We start from the raw sequence: 15,389 nt of genomic DNA, 5'->3' as shown, positions 1-15,389 counted from the left end.
GTGATGTGAAATAAAATTTAAATGGTACGTTTTACCCAAAAATCGAAAATTTGTAATTTGGAAACCAACTGAAGTCATATTTTTAGACTTTCTCTTTCTCAACGTCTATTCTCAACTTCAGTTGAGCTACAATCTGACAATGTCTGTCTGTCTGTGTGTGTCTGTCTGTCACAAAAACTTTAGGGCAGCCTGGAGACTTCAAAAATGCTTGGATTTGGCTGAAATTTGGCACACTTGTTCCTTGGGTGAATATCTGGGTTTTTTTTTTTCATTTTTTAAAAATTTTGATTTTTGGGGCCTGGGGACGAGTTTTCCTCAAAACGAGACTAAAACTTTGGGGCAGCCTGGAGACTTCAAAAATGGTCGGATTTGGCTGAAATTTGGCACACTTGTTCCTTGGGTGAATAGCAAGGGGTGTTTTTTTCATTTTTTGAAAATTTTGATTTTTGGGGCCTTGGGACGAGCTTTCGTCAAAACGAGGCTAAAACTTTGGGGCAGCCTGGAGACTTCAAAAATGGTCAGATTTGGCTGAAATTTGGCACACTTGTTCCTTGGGTAAATATCTGGGGGTGTTTTTTTCATTTTTCAAAAATTTTGATTTTTGGGGCCTGGGGACGAGTTTTTCTCCAAAACGAGGCTAAAACTTTGGGGCAGTCTGGAGACTTCAAAAATTGTTCGATTTGGCTGAAATTTTGCACACTTGTTCCTTAGGTGATTATCTGAGGACGTATTTCTTTTATTTTTCAAAGACTTTTAATTTTTGGGGCCTGGGGACGAGTTTTCGCCAAAACGAGGCTAAAACTTAGGGGCAGCCTGGAGGCTTCAAAAATTGTTCGATTTGGCTGAAATTTTGCACACTTGTTCCTTGGGTGAATATCTGGGGTTCTACAATTGGACCTATGATTAGTTTGAAGGCACTGAAGTTGAGCCCAGTGCGTTGTGCACGTTCGACTATACTATTAGTGTACCCAACTTTAAATAAAGAATAAATAAAATAATTTTTTTTTTGCTAGGAGTTATTGCGGACAGTGCAAAAACTGGAAGAACGATTATCGGACACGGAATATAAATATTCACAACTTCAACAAGAAAAAGAAACTGACGGTGTAGAAAATTCTGTAAGATGATTGATTTGGAGATTTTGTACAGTGCCGTAGTGTCCTCAGCCTCCTCATATCAAAATGCTTCATACGGTATTGTTATAAAAAATAATTGTAAAGTCTGCGACCACAGTCAGATGTATACTTAAATGTAGGGGAGGGTGCCACTCTTTCTTCCTTGATTGCTCCACTTACCCTTGATCAGCATCGAGCAGAGAGGCATCAAGTACCATTTTATATACTAAGTACGAAGTCTTTGGTATTACTTTTGGATTTGTCTTTGGGAGTGAACCCACAACCTTACGCACCGTAGCTAAATGCTCTATCTCTGCACTACGATCACTGATCATGCCTTATCCTCTAGGGGTGCAGAATAAAGTTGTTGCTTTTAGCAACCACATTCTATCGAAACTCTTTCACTTTTATAAGAGTTTTCACAGAAGAAAATGAATGCATAAATTGCAAATAGTGGAACTAATTTTTGCACCCAAAAACACGAAAATTAGTCACCACAAAAGTTATTCATTTATTTTCTCTATCCTTAAATATTCGTTACTTTCGCGTATAGGAGTTGAGAATGAGAGAAGAGGCATTAGAAAATCAAATCCTAGAGAAAGACTCCAAGATCCTGGAAATGGAATACAAGATACAAAGGAAAGATAGGGTGAGCTCACAACTGTTCCCCCTTAATGTGAAACCCTTTACGAAGAAAGGATTTTGATACTGTTGAAATTCGTACACGCTTTTTTATATAAGAATAAAATGAAATTTTGGCGGGAATTTAATTCGGCAGATGGCCTAAAAAGTTTTTTTATTTTTTTATTTGGCGGATGACTTGAAAAATTAAATTTGGAGGGAATTAAATTTGGTGGATGAAGGACATTTTTGTCCAAAAAAAACGCTATTAAATAAGAAAAAAAACTGTTTTAAGGCCTGAAATGGCTCACATTTTGGTAAATAAATGCAGTAATTTAAATTTGGCTGGAATTTGATTTGGCGGAAGGCAGAAAAAATTAATTTGGCGGGAACTTAATTTGGCAAATCAAGTTCCCGTCAAAGTAGCCAATTTTCCCCTTAAGGTATATAATAACAGAAACTATTCTGGCCAAAATTCAAGAACATTTTTTAAAATAATAACACTTAAGCTTAAAGAAAATGACCTACTAGTATAATATTTGTGAAATTTGAGACAAGTAAGCTGAAGTAAGCTTTACGTAAACCCTAGAGCCAATTTCTCAATCTTGGTAAATCGAAATTTTATGACCGGAGTTGTTGCTCAGATTAGCTGAAGCAGTGCTTAAAACTTTGCTCTACAACAAACGGCAATCCATCACAAATCTCTGAAGAAGAGTAGGCATTCGTGCTCTTGATGCATTTACACCCATGCTGCCATCATAGAGTACCCCTTTCTTTTATCATATGTTAGAATTGAAGTATTCTTTGCAAAAAATGGAAAAACATACAGAGATTAGTGCACACTTAGAACGAATTGACAGTGGTTATATCTTATCTTTTTTGTAGACTATCCGAGAAATGGAAGACCATATTGAAGAGGAAGGCCGTAAACGCAAAAAAGAGACAGACGCTAAAGAAAATGCAGAACGGAGAAGCGAGGTAGGATTGAGTTATATGTTGCTGCAAATGACCCGAGTAACCGAGGATGGTTTCAGATCCAAATCCCAAGAGTGTGCCTCGTTTTGACAAGGGCGCAAGGAGATCTCTGCGTATATCGGGTAGATATAGGGGTAAGATTTACCAGATAAAGACCTCCTCAACATAAGGCAAAATCTTTTTTCTACATAGTAGTTAAATTAGGGACCACAAGATATCCCTTTAACTGCCGATGTCGGCCTTTGCCGACATGAGCATTTTCCATTTCTTTGCCACGTTTTTTTTTGTAATGTTTATTGAAAGTTCGATTTTGAACTAGATTTCATTAAATAGCACAGTTAAGGGCTCTGACCATGGTCGGAAAATTGATTTTAGTATATGAACATAAAAGTTATATTTTAGGTTCTTTAACACTTTTATTTTTAACAAAGAATTGCCTTTTATAAATTGCTTCTTAATCAAATGCCTTAAGAGTAATTAAAAATTTAATTACAAAAATGACGTTATGAACTTTAAAAAGACGTTGATAATATGTTGTACCACCTTCTTTTATAAAAAGTGCTAAGTTTTAATGGGTAATTATTTTTCGGAAGAATTTTCTAAATTAATGCATCAAAAGTTATGGCTGTTTTTCTATGGAGAATTGGGATGGAAAATTGGTCAAAAAACACTATTTTCAAGATTTTGAGACACATAAGTTTTTAGAAAAAAACTTTCCGAAAAATAATTTTAGTTCGATAAAAGATACACCATCTGCCGCAAAAATTCTTTCAAAATGTTTTTTCTCCGCCGAAACTAAGCTCTTCAAAGTTGAAATACTCTTCTTCGCAAAAGTCTTCATTTTCTTCTTCATCAATTTATTTCATTGCGATTCTTAAATTTTCAGACTCGAGGATAATTGGCCAAGAAAATGTATAACATGCCACAGTTTTGTGGGCTAAATCAAGTAGAACTTTAAATTTTGTAAGTGGCAAATATAAAAAATTCACTATGGTCAAAGCCGTTAAATATTTAAAATATATTTCAAAGATGTCTTTCATGATTACACATTTTTCAACTCTAAGTAAACACATATCACTTATATTTAAATAAAGCTAAATGTGATGGTAAACTCCGTGGTCGCTCATGTCGACATATGCCGACATCTGGCAAATAGATTGCACCTTCATTTTTTCCTGTGGCAAATAGGTCGAACCTTAATACCCGTGGCATCAGTTAAAAGGGGTATTTAACCGAAAGAGAACCTTCATAACATGTAACAGACTGCCCTTTGTCAAAAACACGGTTTTGGTGAACTAACTGACACAATGTCAACGGCATGAAAAAGCAAGAAAAAAAGCAATAATAAGTAATATTACCTATTATATTTTACTTTTCTATTACTATTATATTACACTGTGTTCAGGGAATTTCTAAACGTCGACCAGAAATGACGACTACGACCGGCGACCACGACCAGCGATCAGATTAATTTGGGTTATCGAGTTTTTTCCTTTCTCCAACGTAAAGTGTCTCTCCTAATCATTTGAATATATCATATTGAAGAGTATACTCACCCCTATTTCATATATTTAAAGCAACGTGCCAAATACGTAAAACAACCATTCCAACGCTCTTGGAGCTTGATTATGGTGTCAATTTCTATCCTTTTGTATTATCAGCATCAAAATAATTAGTGGTACAAAATTTTTAAAAAATGGTTTGAGAAGCTTTGTATTTGATCATCATATTATTATTTCTGTCGAAATTAGTCATTTTGTCAGCATAAAGACAATAGAATAGTTGATTTGATTAACATCTAATCTCTAATCTCTAAAACTGGCCTTCCCAATTTTTTTCGTACAGACAAGTTCTATCTATTCATATTAAAGGCATGACTGTGTCAGCATGTATGAGTGAATGAGTCAGAATAATTAAAATATTTGGTGTAACAAAGCTTACAAACATCATAATTAATGACCCTGTCAATATTTCTGTCAATTAGTGTCACTTTGTCAAGAAAATGACTAGTTTCTTCAAAGGGCACTAATTTAGTATTCTGAGGATACTTGATTCTCTACGGTAGAGAGAGCAGATAAACTCGATAATCCAAATTTATCTGGTCGCCGGTCGTGGTTGCTGGTCGTGGTCCCCATTTCTGGTCGATGTTTAGAAACTCCCCTGTGTTCACATCATTTGTGTCATTTTTCATTTTTGACGTCAGAAATTAAAACAATATTGGATCTCTTTTTGCTTTTTTTTTTCTCGCTATTTTTATCTGGATAAAGCACAAAAAATCAATCAAAGCTCGCAAGCTCGGTCGTTACTTGACCTCGGGCAATATTTCTCAGTACAGCCCTCACTAACCGGTCATTTTTGTATTAAAGTTATTTGTTTTCAGTTATGTAACCAGGGGTGTCGGTACTAAAATTTCAGCTATCATGACCTTTAGTGACGTGGTGGTATTACAAAAAAAAGGCTTAAAGCATTTTTAGTACCATGTGTACTAAAATCCCAAATTAGGTGGGGTCTTCAAGAAATTTAAGAAAAATTTTAGTACATGTGTACTAAAAATCACCAAATTTTAGAAAATCTAACTATTGACTGATCATTTTAAGAAAAAAATAAACAAATAAAAACTTTCTTTATAAGATTTAAACAAAATTCGAATGCTTTGTTTTTGTAAAGAACTGAAGACATTGCATGGGATATTTAAAAAGAAAAGTTCATCTTTAATATTTTACTGCAGAGCTTTTTTGGGGTGAGCTAAACTGAAGACATTACTTTTCATATTTTTTAAACAAGAATTCTCAGATTTTAGACTTTACTCTGCGATGTCTTGATTTAGTGACTGAAGGCACTAGAAGACATTGAATTGCTAATCTACATTTGATTTGAACCAGCTTGAACATAATAAGCAGAATAAATCTAAAAAAACAAAAAATCAATCTACAAGATGGCCTGGAATAGCTATGGATAAAAAAGAAATAGCAAGCTGTAAATCAGAGGTGAAAAATAACTAATCAATCTTTGCAATAACTAAAGTAGAGCAGAGCAAAAGTGTCTCGACTGTTTCTGATTCTTTATCTAGAATAGAGAGAAGTAGATCAGGTTCAGCATTTTGTTGAAAGTCCAAAGACCCATGTGATTCTCTGAACCGAATGCCAAAATAAGCCTAATTTAGGTGGTCTCTGTGATAAAATGTCAAAAAAATTTTAGTACATGTGTACTAAAATTCCTTTTTCAAAGAATTAGGTGAGGGTATGTCAAAAATCATCAAAAAACCTTTTAGTACTCATATGTGTCTTGGATTTTAGTACCGACCCCCCCTGATGTAACCGTAATTTTTTTCCCGATTCAAGATAGCTAAATCGGAAATCGGAAATTAGAAGAACCATTATTATGGAACTTTTCTCATTCGAGTTTTTCCCAGGAAAAGTTTTCTTCTTCCGCAATTTTGGAAAAAATTATTTTTGAAGCTCAGCGGGCTGACAAAAAAGAAAGATGTCTTTCTTCATCTTAACAAATAGAATCATAAGTGAACAGGTTGTCAAAAGAGATTTTCGTCCAATCAAAAAAAGTTAGAAAAAAATAATAGGAAAACAGACGGATGGTAGAGTCATCCCTTGTTCATATTCCTTGAAAGATTTCTTTCTTTACTTTGAAAGATGTTTCCTTGGGCGACTAATTGAATGATAAAAAGAATACCCAGAAGCTTCATGTTTTCTTTGAAAACTATAAAAAGTTGTCAAGGCAATTTTCTTCTTAAAGTTGACGACGTATATACGCGTTTGAAAAACAATTTCAAAAACAATTCGCTAAATTTTTCAAGACTTAAAGTCGATCGTTTGCCTACTTGGACATCATAGTTATGAATGTCAACTGTGTTATCTGTTTAATTTTGATCTTTTTGAAACAAAGTTTGGCCGCCGAACGGTCATGGAAACGTGAGTATGATGCTCAATATCTTGGCTTATTTACAACAACCCATTGTGATGTTAATAACGATTTCCAATGTCACAACGCCAAAGCTAACCAAGAAACGATAAGGAGCGTCCACGAAACAGATGATTTTTATTTATACTACACAGCCGCAGTTCATTTATGTTTTAAAGATATTCAAAACAGCTCGAGAATTTTAGCCGATATTGTGTTACCATTGGCAACAGACGAGTTTGATCATTATCATATTGAATGTGACAATGAAAAAGGAGAATGGAAAATCAATGCCAAAACCGTAATCATCATTAATAGTTATTTATCGTTCGAGTTGACCAGATTTTTGAGCTCATTGATTCTCCCTTTAGAATCAGTTATACTTGTCTCCATCACAGATGAACCTATGTATCCGGCATACTATACGGAAGACCCACGATCAATCTATAGCTTTGAAGCAGGCTTTGGTTATCAAATGCATTATAATTTCATTGAGATTAAAAAAGAAATGCGTGTAACGTATTTAGCATTATTGAATCTCAAATTCGACAACCAAACGTCTGCCAAGGTGTCAAGAGACTATTGTAAAGTGAATCAGAATTCAAATCTGTTTTGTCTTTATGTCAACTTAAATCCATCAGACTGCATCAAGCAACTAGATGTCAATATAGCCAATAAACATGAAGCTAAGCACTCTTTATCCTTAATGCAATCAAAAGGAATCACCATATTCGTTGTAGCTGGTCTTCAAGTTGCATATAACGCGTATACCGTTCAAACTGGTTATCAAACGTTGAACTCTAATAAGACATTTCATTTGCCATTGATTGAAATATCAACTGAAAAAGATCTGGATCGAAACCCTTATAATAATATTGTTAAATATGTCAGTGAAAATGTGTTTACAAATTTCCATGGTGCGGCCCAACTAAATTCTTTTTTCAGATATGCTTTTCTGTTACCAGAAATCCTTATCTACGATTTAAAACATGATGAGAGGAAATTATCTGTTGAATATTTCTTTGATCATTTTTTGAAAGAAAGTGAAACTATTAAAATGGAATTGCTGAACTCTGGAATTGAAAGCTCTTTCCTTAATTATGATAACATTCGAAATGCATTACGTTATCCATTACTGGCCCGGCTTAACATTAAAGCAAAGTTATTGGACGCTCTGGTAGCCATTATGCAAAAAGAGAGTACATACGTGCAGTTGGTTTCATTCTGGAAAAAACTTTATTATATATCAAATATTAATTTAGCACAGTTGAAAGCTGGTCACAATTTCAACCCAACAGATGCTCTAGATCGCACAAAACATTGTGCAGACACAATACCATTATGTCAAGCTGGACATCAATTGGTTCATTCATTCTACAAAGAAGACGAATGGACACAAAGCTACGGTTGGAATTGTCAACATTGCCAAGGATCCACCTATAAGTCTTTACCAGGAAATGACCAGAGATGTGTAGAATGTTTTTATCCAAACACAGTCAATAAAAACCATACTCAATGTTACGATCCCTTCACAGAGATTACTATCAATCTTCTTGACCCTATCACTCTCTTAATTCTTATACCATCAACTCTGATGACACTACTGACTATCTGCACAATCGTGTTATTCTTATCCAAACGAGATACACCGATCGTGAAGTTAGCAAACAGAACAATGACTTCCATTCAACTGACCTGCCATCTAGCATTGTTCATCATTCCAAGTTTCCTTTTCATGTCAAAGGTTACACCAACACTTTGTATAGCTAGACAAATCTTTCTTGGTCTGGCATTTAGTATCACTTTATCCATCAATATCTCCAAATCTCAAAAATTGTTCATGATCGTTACTAGTAAAATTCGAATGTCGAACACTGAGATCTTAATGACAAAAGCTTCAGAATGGCTTATTATTCTACTGGCTTTGATTATCAACGCTTTGTTACACCTCTTGTCCTTCATCAATGTTGAAGTGACCGTGAAGAGAACATATTTTGACCAAACGTTGACTAAGGAGACGTATTGCAGTAATGATACAATGACCTACATCCAGTTGTTCATAGCTGCGTTCTTATCTTTATGTAACGGCGCACAAGGATTCCGTGCACGGAAGTTACCGTCTCGTTTCAAAGAAACGTCTCACGTCATTTATTCATCATTCATTTCAACTGTCATTTTTGTTGCAGCCACGGCAGTTTATTTTTCACAACAATCGATGTTTGACCGTAGCTTGATTGTGCTTTTGGTGACAACCGTTTACAACACGACACATTTCATTCTATTGTATGGTTATAAGCTCTTTGTTATCATGTTTCGACCGCACTTAAATACGAAAGACGCAATGAACAAGAAAAGATTACAGAAAATTGGTTGAATTTTTCTAGACATTTTGGGACAAGATAGAGTTTTTACAAGCTCTCATTTGATTTGGTTGGTCGTTAACCAGTAAGAAAACAATTTTGTTACTTTTTCTAAAGAACGCGTCATTTTTATTATTTCAAATGTCCAATTATTAAAGTATCTTATAAAAACTCCATCTCATCAGGACATTTTGCTAGATTTTCAATTGGAGTCTCCATAACTCAAATGATCGAACAAGATTCCTGGTCCCTTCAGGTGAAAAAAAAAAAACAACACGAAATTGCAACGATGGGTAAAGAATAAAAGCTACAATTATAATTTATACAGTGAAAACTCAAACTTGAAACTGGAGCCATAATTTGAAAGATGTAAAACGTATGTAATAACCTGGGGAATTGAATATCTATTATTGATGATGGAATTTCATTATATTTTAATTATTCTAAACTCAACAATGAGATAATTAGTTTAATATTAGTTTTAAGAGTTTTAAAATCTCTTCCACTTTTGTTCTAGACACACCTCGACATCCGACATACTTCCAGCCAAACCGATTTCTTTAATTTGACACAACCTTGCTTACATTCAAATCGAAAACTTTATGATGAATTTCGCTATGGTGACTTTGAATATAGCATTGTCATAAATCATATCTTATTTAAACGTAAATTAAAATATATAGTTTGGGATCGTTATTTTTATAGTCTCGGTTCTAATTATTCTCCTTGTAATCTTATATTTGTATAATTAATTATCTGTTGCATTTTATTTTACTTTTTGTTTTAAGTTCCTTTCTCCTGGTGTTATGATTCAATTGCCTTTTTTGGAAGTTTAGAAACCACTATTATTGTAATTATATTTATTGTTTTTCTGTATATAAGAAGGGTGTAAATCCATTTCATCATGGATATTCTTAACTTTTTTGGGAAAATCATCCTAAAGTATTCTTACAGCATTCTTAGGTTAGGATCTTAATTCAGACTAGATTTAACATTTAGTACATACGTCTCAATCATATAATGGCATTTTTGTGAAAGGAGTGAGCCGTACTTGAGGATAATTGACAATTTATAATTTAAAATGCTCTAAAGATGGCATTTTAGCTTGAGTAGCAAAATTCCATGATGGTGATATTCTTAGCATTATTCTTAATTTTTTGGCCATTTTCATCATAGACATTCTTATAAAGTGTATTCTTATAAAAAAAGCGTTTATCTAATATTCTAATATAGATTTTATAAAGAAAACTAAACTCTGTTGTCACACATTAGAATTGCCATTTATACAAACGATATAAGTAACATTGTATTTGGTGTACATCACAGTTATCTGTTATAAAACACTAGATAGAGCATCCCTGTCTTTCTCAAGTCATAGCAGTTGAAGCAAAATAATTAATGCGAGTAGACCACAGAAGAAGAAGATCATAGTTCGGTACCGGCAATTTGTTCAATCCGAACAAACAACTGTTATGGCGGGAAAAGTGGAGCGAAGAAATGGTCTTGATTGATCAAATTGCCGACATTGAGCTGTGGTCTACTTGGCGCATGGGGCATTATTTTGCTTCAGCAATTATTTTGCCTTCGAGGTCGTGGCTCTGTAAAGGATCTACCAGGGTCGTTGGTTCTTTTAACTATATATTTTTCATAATTAGTAAATGAGTTTTTTTTATAATACCGTTTGCAGATTAAAATCAATCGTGGGGTAAAATTCGGCTCCAATGAAATAGAAACCCGAAGGCATAGAAGCGAATCTCCTGGGTATGATTTGAAGCTGCTAAATCCTACCTAAGTTGTGGTAGTGTGGTTTTTATACAGATTGAAAGTAAAATTACCGCTAGATTTCAAAAAATACACCACTCGAAAACAAACAAACCGCTAAATTCAATCCGTCGTCTAAAATACGGCGTATATTCTAAGGATGCCCTTTTTCTTGCCTCGGAGAGAGATTAAAGATTCGCTTCTAGCCTACCGGGCTTTTACTTCATTGTTCGGCTCTATCCCATTAAAACTTCTTTTCATGAACATTAATTAACTACCACTATCCTATCAACTATACTTCCTTACCTTTTTGTAGGATTTACTTTTAAAGCTGGAGAACAACAAGCAACAATTGAATGAAAAAGAAAAACACATCCAAGCAGCGCGAACACAACTCAACAAATCGGAAAAGGTAAGAGCAACTTTAAAAATTGGGGAAAAATCGAAAAATTTGACGAACGAATATATACTGGTATTGAGAAATTAATTTCACGAGAAAACTTCTTTTATCGGTTATGTATCCGTCAAATTTAACAATTTCTGCATTCCCGAAATCTATCTCAGGCCTAAGACAGGTTTCTTTATATATATTTATGGGTATTTGATGGATGATAGATAATTAATTGGCCAACCGTTTTGTTAAATTTTTCTAACCATCTGCCGATTGAAGAAACCTATACGTCAATAAAGTCAATACAATAATGTCTTTCGATCTTTTAAGCAAAAGATTTGACTTTTATCGTCATTAAAAATAGTAAAAACAGGAGGTCGGGCTGTCTGGTCTTACCCGGTAAATTTTTTGAATTTTCTACCTTACAGTACATTTATCAATCCTTGCGTCCAAGGCTGCTTGAAATGTAATACCTTGCATTGACACAGTCAAAGATAAAGATCATTGACGTCGTTCAACTCTAATAAAATCGAACCTAGTCCCTTTAACTAGGCGTCAGAGTTGTAGGTGTATGTATTTTATTTTCTCTGTTTCCATAGAAACTAACAAAACAACGCACCATCATGGAACAAGAAAAACACGCACAAAATGAAGAAATCCAAACAATACGATTAAAAATGGAATCAGAAATATCGGTAACACTTTTTATCTCTACCTAAAGCTATTATTTAATTTGCCTATCGAAAGTTTAGTTTATTGCGAGCTGATAAGCAATAGCTATTTCACCAACGAAAAAATGCATTAACCCTATCAACACAAACCTCTGCCAAGCTGGTACACAACGTTGTTTCAACGTTTATCTAACGTCCACGACGTCCGTATAACGTTAGATGAACGTTAAAACAACGTTGTGTGCCGGCTGGGTATACTAAACTTCATGTACAATGATTCGAACCTCTACAACTCGAATGCATCCTTAACTCGGACGAGGATTCTGGTCCTTTCAGTTAACAATTTCTCCTAAACCTTACTTCATAACTCGAAATTTAATTAACTCGAATAAATTTGCATTCCCAGTGCGCTTTCGAGTTATAGCCACTCCACTGTAATATTTAGGAGCACGGTTTGGTTAATGGATGTCAGTGATGTTATAAGCCCTCCCCATTGGGGAATGGGTTCTACTCCATGCTAAGTAGGAATTCCTCCTTTTTCAAGTTGGAACGCTTAGTGCTTTCCAGACATCGTTGGTTCTGTGCACGCGAGACACAGATACTATGATGCATAGCGATGACACTCGAACTACGCGGGAGAGCATATAGCTTGTCGCAGGTGCAGCACGGGATGAGTGACACCACACGCCACAATGTCTGGCATATATCACCCACACTCTTGTATCGCATTAGAGGTATCCAATTCCCTTCACATGGTATGGGTTGACCCGGGTGAAGGTGTGCTCACTTGCTAAGTGAACCGTAGTACTACAGTGGGAATCGAACTTGGACCTCCCAATCGGGAGTCAAGAGCGATGACCACCACACCACTAAGGGGCAGTAGCGAAGCCAAGAGGGGCGCAAAATTTGTGTAGGAGAGCATATTTTTATGGCACTGTAATTATCTATTCATGGTATTAAAAGATAATTATAATGGCATAAAAATCTGCTCTCCTACAAAAGTTTTGCGCCCCTCTTGGCTACGCTACTAAATGGATATCAGTAGTCTACACAACTTTTCCGTTTCATTTCTTTCTAATGACGCAGGTTCTTCAAGAAAAAATCGAAAGTTTGACGAAGCTCAACGTGGAGAAGAATCATAATCAAAAACAAAAAGAATTCGAATTGACTAAGAAAAATGAGGTATCGCCATTAAATACTAAGCTTTTCTTCTTTTTTTCGTGGTTTTAAGCTTAAATGAAAATTAAATAGGTATATAGGCATAGAGCTCAATTTTTGCAAAAACCTAAGAATAAATTAAGAGCAATTCCAGTCATGAGGCTGTCAGCAAGTCAATTAATGAATAACATGAGCATATTAAGAACATTTTCAGCTTTAAAAATCACGAAAGATAAGAACAACCAGCTGAGCTTCACCCAAAGATTACTGGTTCTCGTAAAACAGAAGTGTATAAATGTTCTTAAAATGTTTTTAATATGCCTATTATATTCACTTATTGTCTTGAAAGGGGCTTTAATATCAGTTTGAATCAAAACATTCCAGGAATTCTGAGGCTGAGAATTTTCCTAATTTTCTTAGTTTTTTGCTGAACTTGAGTCTAATCTTTTTATAGAATTGTTTTATCAAAAGAAAAACGTGTATACTTAACTATTGGATGGGCTACCAAGGGTTGAAATTGACTTGACGTAAACTGGGGGACAAAAGAATACTCGCTTCCAATAAAAAAAACTTTCGTCTCATTGTATTCAATGATCCAATACTTCTTCCCTTTAGGATTTTCAAGTCTTGATCGGTGACTTGGAACGAAAACTGTCTTCAAAAGATGTGCTTATAGAACGTCTGGAAAATAAAGTGGCTCAAGTTGATTTGGTAAGATTGGCAAATTTTGATTAATAAACACTTCAGTATAGCTTGATGTCCTTAAGCGTTAGCGGGCGGAGGACTCGATTTGAGAACCGTATGGGCGGACAAAAAATAAAGGGTCTTCAAATTGGACCTTTTAAAGTGCAGAGAAAATTTAGCAAAATTTTAGTAAGTTTGAACCAAAAGATCAGATCCTTACGGTGCCTTTTTTAGAATTTTGGTATATAAAAGGGGGAAATAGTCACAATGATCGATTTTGCAGTATTTTGCAAATATTGCAGAAGTCTACAAACCTTTTGTCCAGCATTGCAGACTTTCAACCCAGCTGGCACACAACGTTTTTTCGACGTTTATCTAACGTTCACAACGTCCATATAAGGTTAGATGAACGTTGAAACAACGTCGTGTGCAAGCTGGGAAAGATTTGGTAACCAATAAATTTGTTTTTTCTCACTTTTTACACCCTTCCAGTGTGTACCTACCGTCTCTCAGATCAAGCTTTACAGTATTCCTTTTGGGAAGAAAATCCGGTACCGTAACTTCGTGTAATGCCGACATACCTTGTCTAATTCCGTCATAACTGTCTATACCACATCTTTCATGGCTGGTGATTTAAATTGATAGCATGAGTTAGCATAATATTTTTCAGTGAAGATTGGTTTATTTGAATATTTTCAGTGGGGGACCAGGGGGACAAGATTTGGAGAGTAATTTTCCACCGGGGCCAATTTTTCCAGTGGACAAAGTTATAGATTATAGATCTATAAGCTCACCTCTTCCTTACTTTCAGAATGTTGAAACGAAGCTGGAAGAGCAGATGGAATTGACACAAATCAAAGAAGATAAAATTCATGAACTTGAAATGGAAATAGCTCGATTAGAAAGTGTAAGTTGAAACACATCCCTGTCTCACAGCCCCGTGAAACTTTTTCCTTGTGGGGCTGAAATAGCCTGTACCAGACTCTTCTTCGCTGACTGAATAGATAACGCGAAGTTCGACCTACGGCAAGTTTTTTTCAAAACATAAAAAACGCCTATGGTGGTGGGGTGGTACAGGCTAGGCTGAAATTGCAAGATATTTTTCAACTTGGGACGAAATTTTGACCAAATTTTTCAGTGGGGCTGGGGTCCGAGCTTGTCTGTGACACCAGGGGTATTGAAGATGTGTGTTGAAGTGGTGTGCTTTTCAAGCTCCTTTCCATCAGCTTTATTGGAGACAAGGTTGTCTACTATTGAAGAATGTGGTTAGCAAATGTCAAGCTTGCTTGTTCCAAACTCTTCCTCACTGATACCTTTTATATACTATTCATGATATTCATGACGTAATCTTTTATACGGAAACACCCGAAAAATACCGGGCGTTTGTCACCAGTTTCGAATTTAAATAATGAAACTGGTGGCAAACGCCTAGTGTTTCCGTATAAAAGATTACGTCATGAATATCAAGAATAAGATCATGAGTATGGCTGACATCAATCTAACATGTGCTTTATCCCGAGTCATCCCGAGTGCCCTTTATTTAACTAAGAGAATCCTATTTTTTTTCTTTTGTCATCTCTCAGGAACACTCATCGAAATTGCGGGAGTCAACGAACACTTTACGCAACAAAGAGAGTACGGTATCAAAGCTAGAAGCCAAAATAAAAAAACTCGAAGCTGTGAGTATTACTACTTAAATATATATTTTCTAAATTTTTCCGAATAAACATCTTTCGAT

General features: G+C 35.1%; 1 protein-coding gene across 1 annotated transcript in view; it reads left to right on the top strand.

Annotated features, from left to right (window-relative positions):
• LOC136817683 (putative leucine-rich repeat-containing protein DDB_G0290503) overlaps positions 1 to 15,389 on the top strand; it is an 82,303-nt gene that overhangs the window by 31,806 nt on the left and 35,108 nt on the right. The window contains exons 20-28 of the mRNA XM_067074001.1: positions 1,014 to 1,118; positions 1,669 to 1,764; positions 2,622 to 2,714; positions 11,064 to 11,159; positions 11,738 to 11,833; positions 12,896 to 12,991; positions 13,583 to 13,678; positions 14,463 to 14,558; positions 15,235 to 15,330. Of these exons, the coding sequence (XP_066930102.1) occupies positions 1,014 to 1,118; positions 1,669 to 1,764; positions 2,622 to 2,714; positions 11,064 to 11,159; positions 11,738 to 11,833; positions 12,896 to 12,991; positions 13,583 to 13,678; positions 14,463 to 14,558; positions 15,235 to 15,330 (870 nt within the window). The remainder of the gene's footprint in view (positions 1 to 1,013; positions 1,119 to 1,668; positions 1,765 to 2,621; positions 2,715 to 11,063; positions 11,160 to 11,737; positions 11,834 to 12,895; positions 12,992 to 13,582; positions 13,679 to 14,462; positions 14,559 to 15,234; positions 15,331 to 15,389) is intronic.

Source organism: Clytia hemisphaerica, unplaced genomic scaffold (assembly GCF_902728285.1).
Source record: "Clytia hemisphaerica strain Z4C2 unplaced genomic scaffold, Clytia hemisphaerica genome assembly, whole genome shotgun sequence".
In the NCBI taxonomy this organism is placed as follows: Eukaryota; Metazoa; Cnidaria; class Hydrozoa; order Leptothecata; family Clytiidae; genus Clytia; species Clytia hemisphaerica.
Note: the sequence above shows the minus strand (reverse complement) of the source record. Positions and strands in the feature narration are given on the sequence as shown.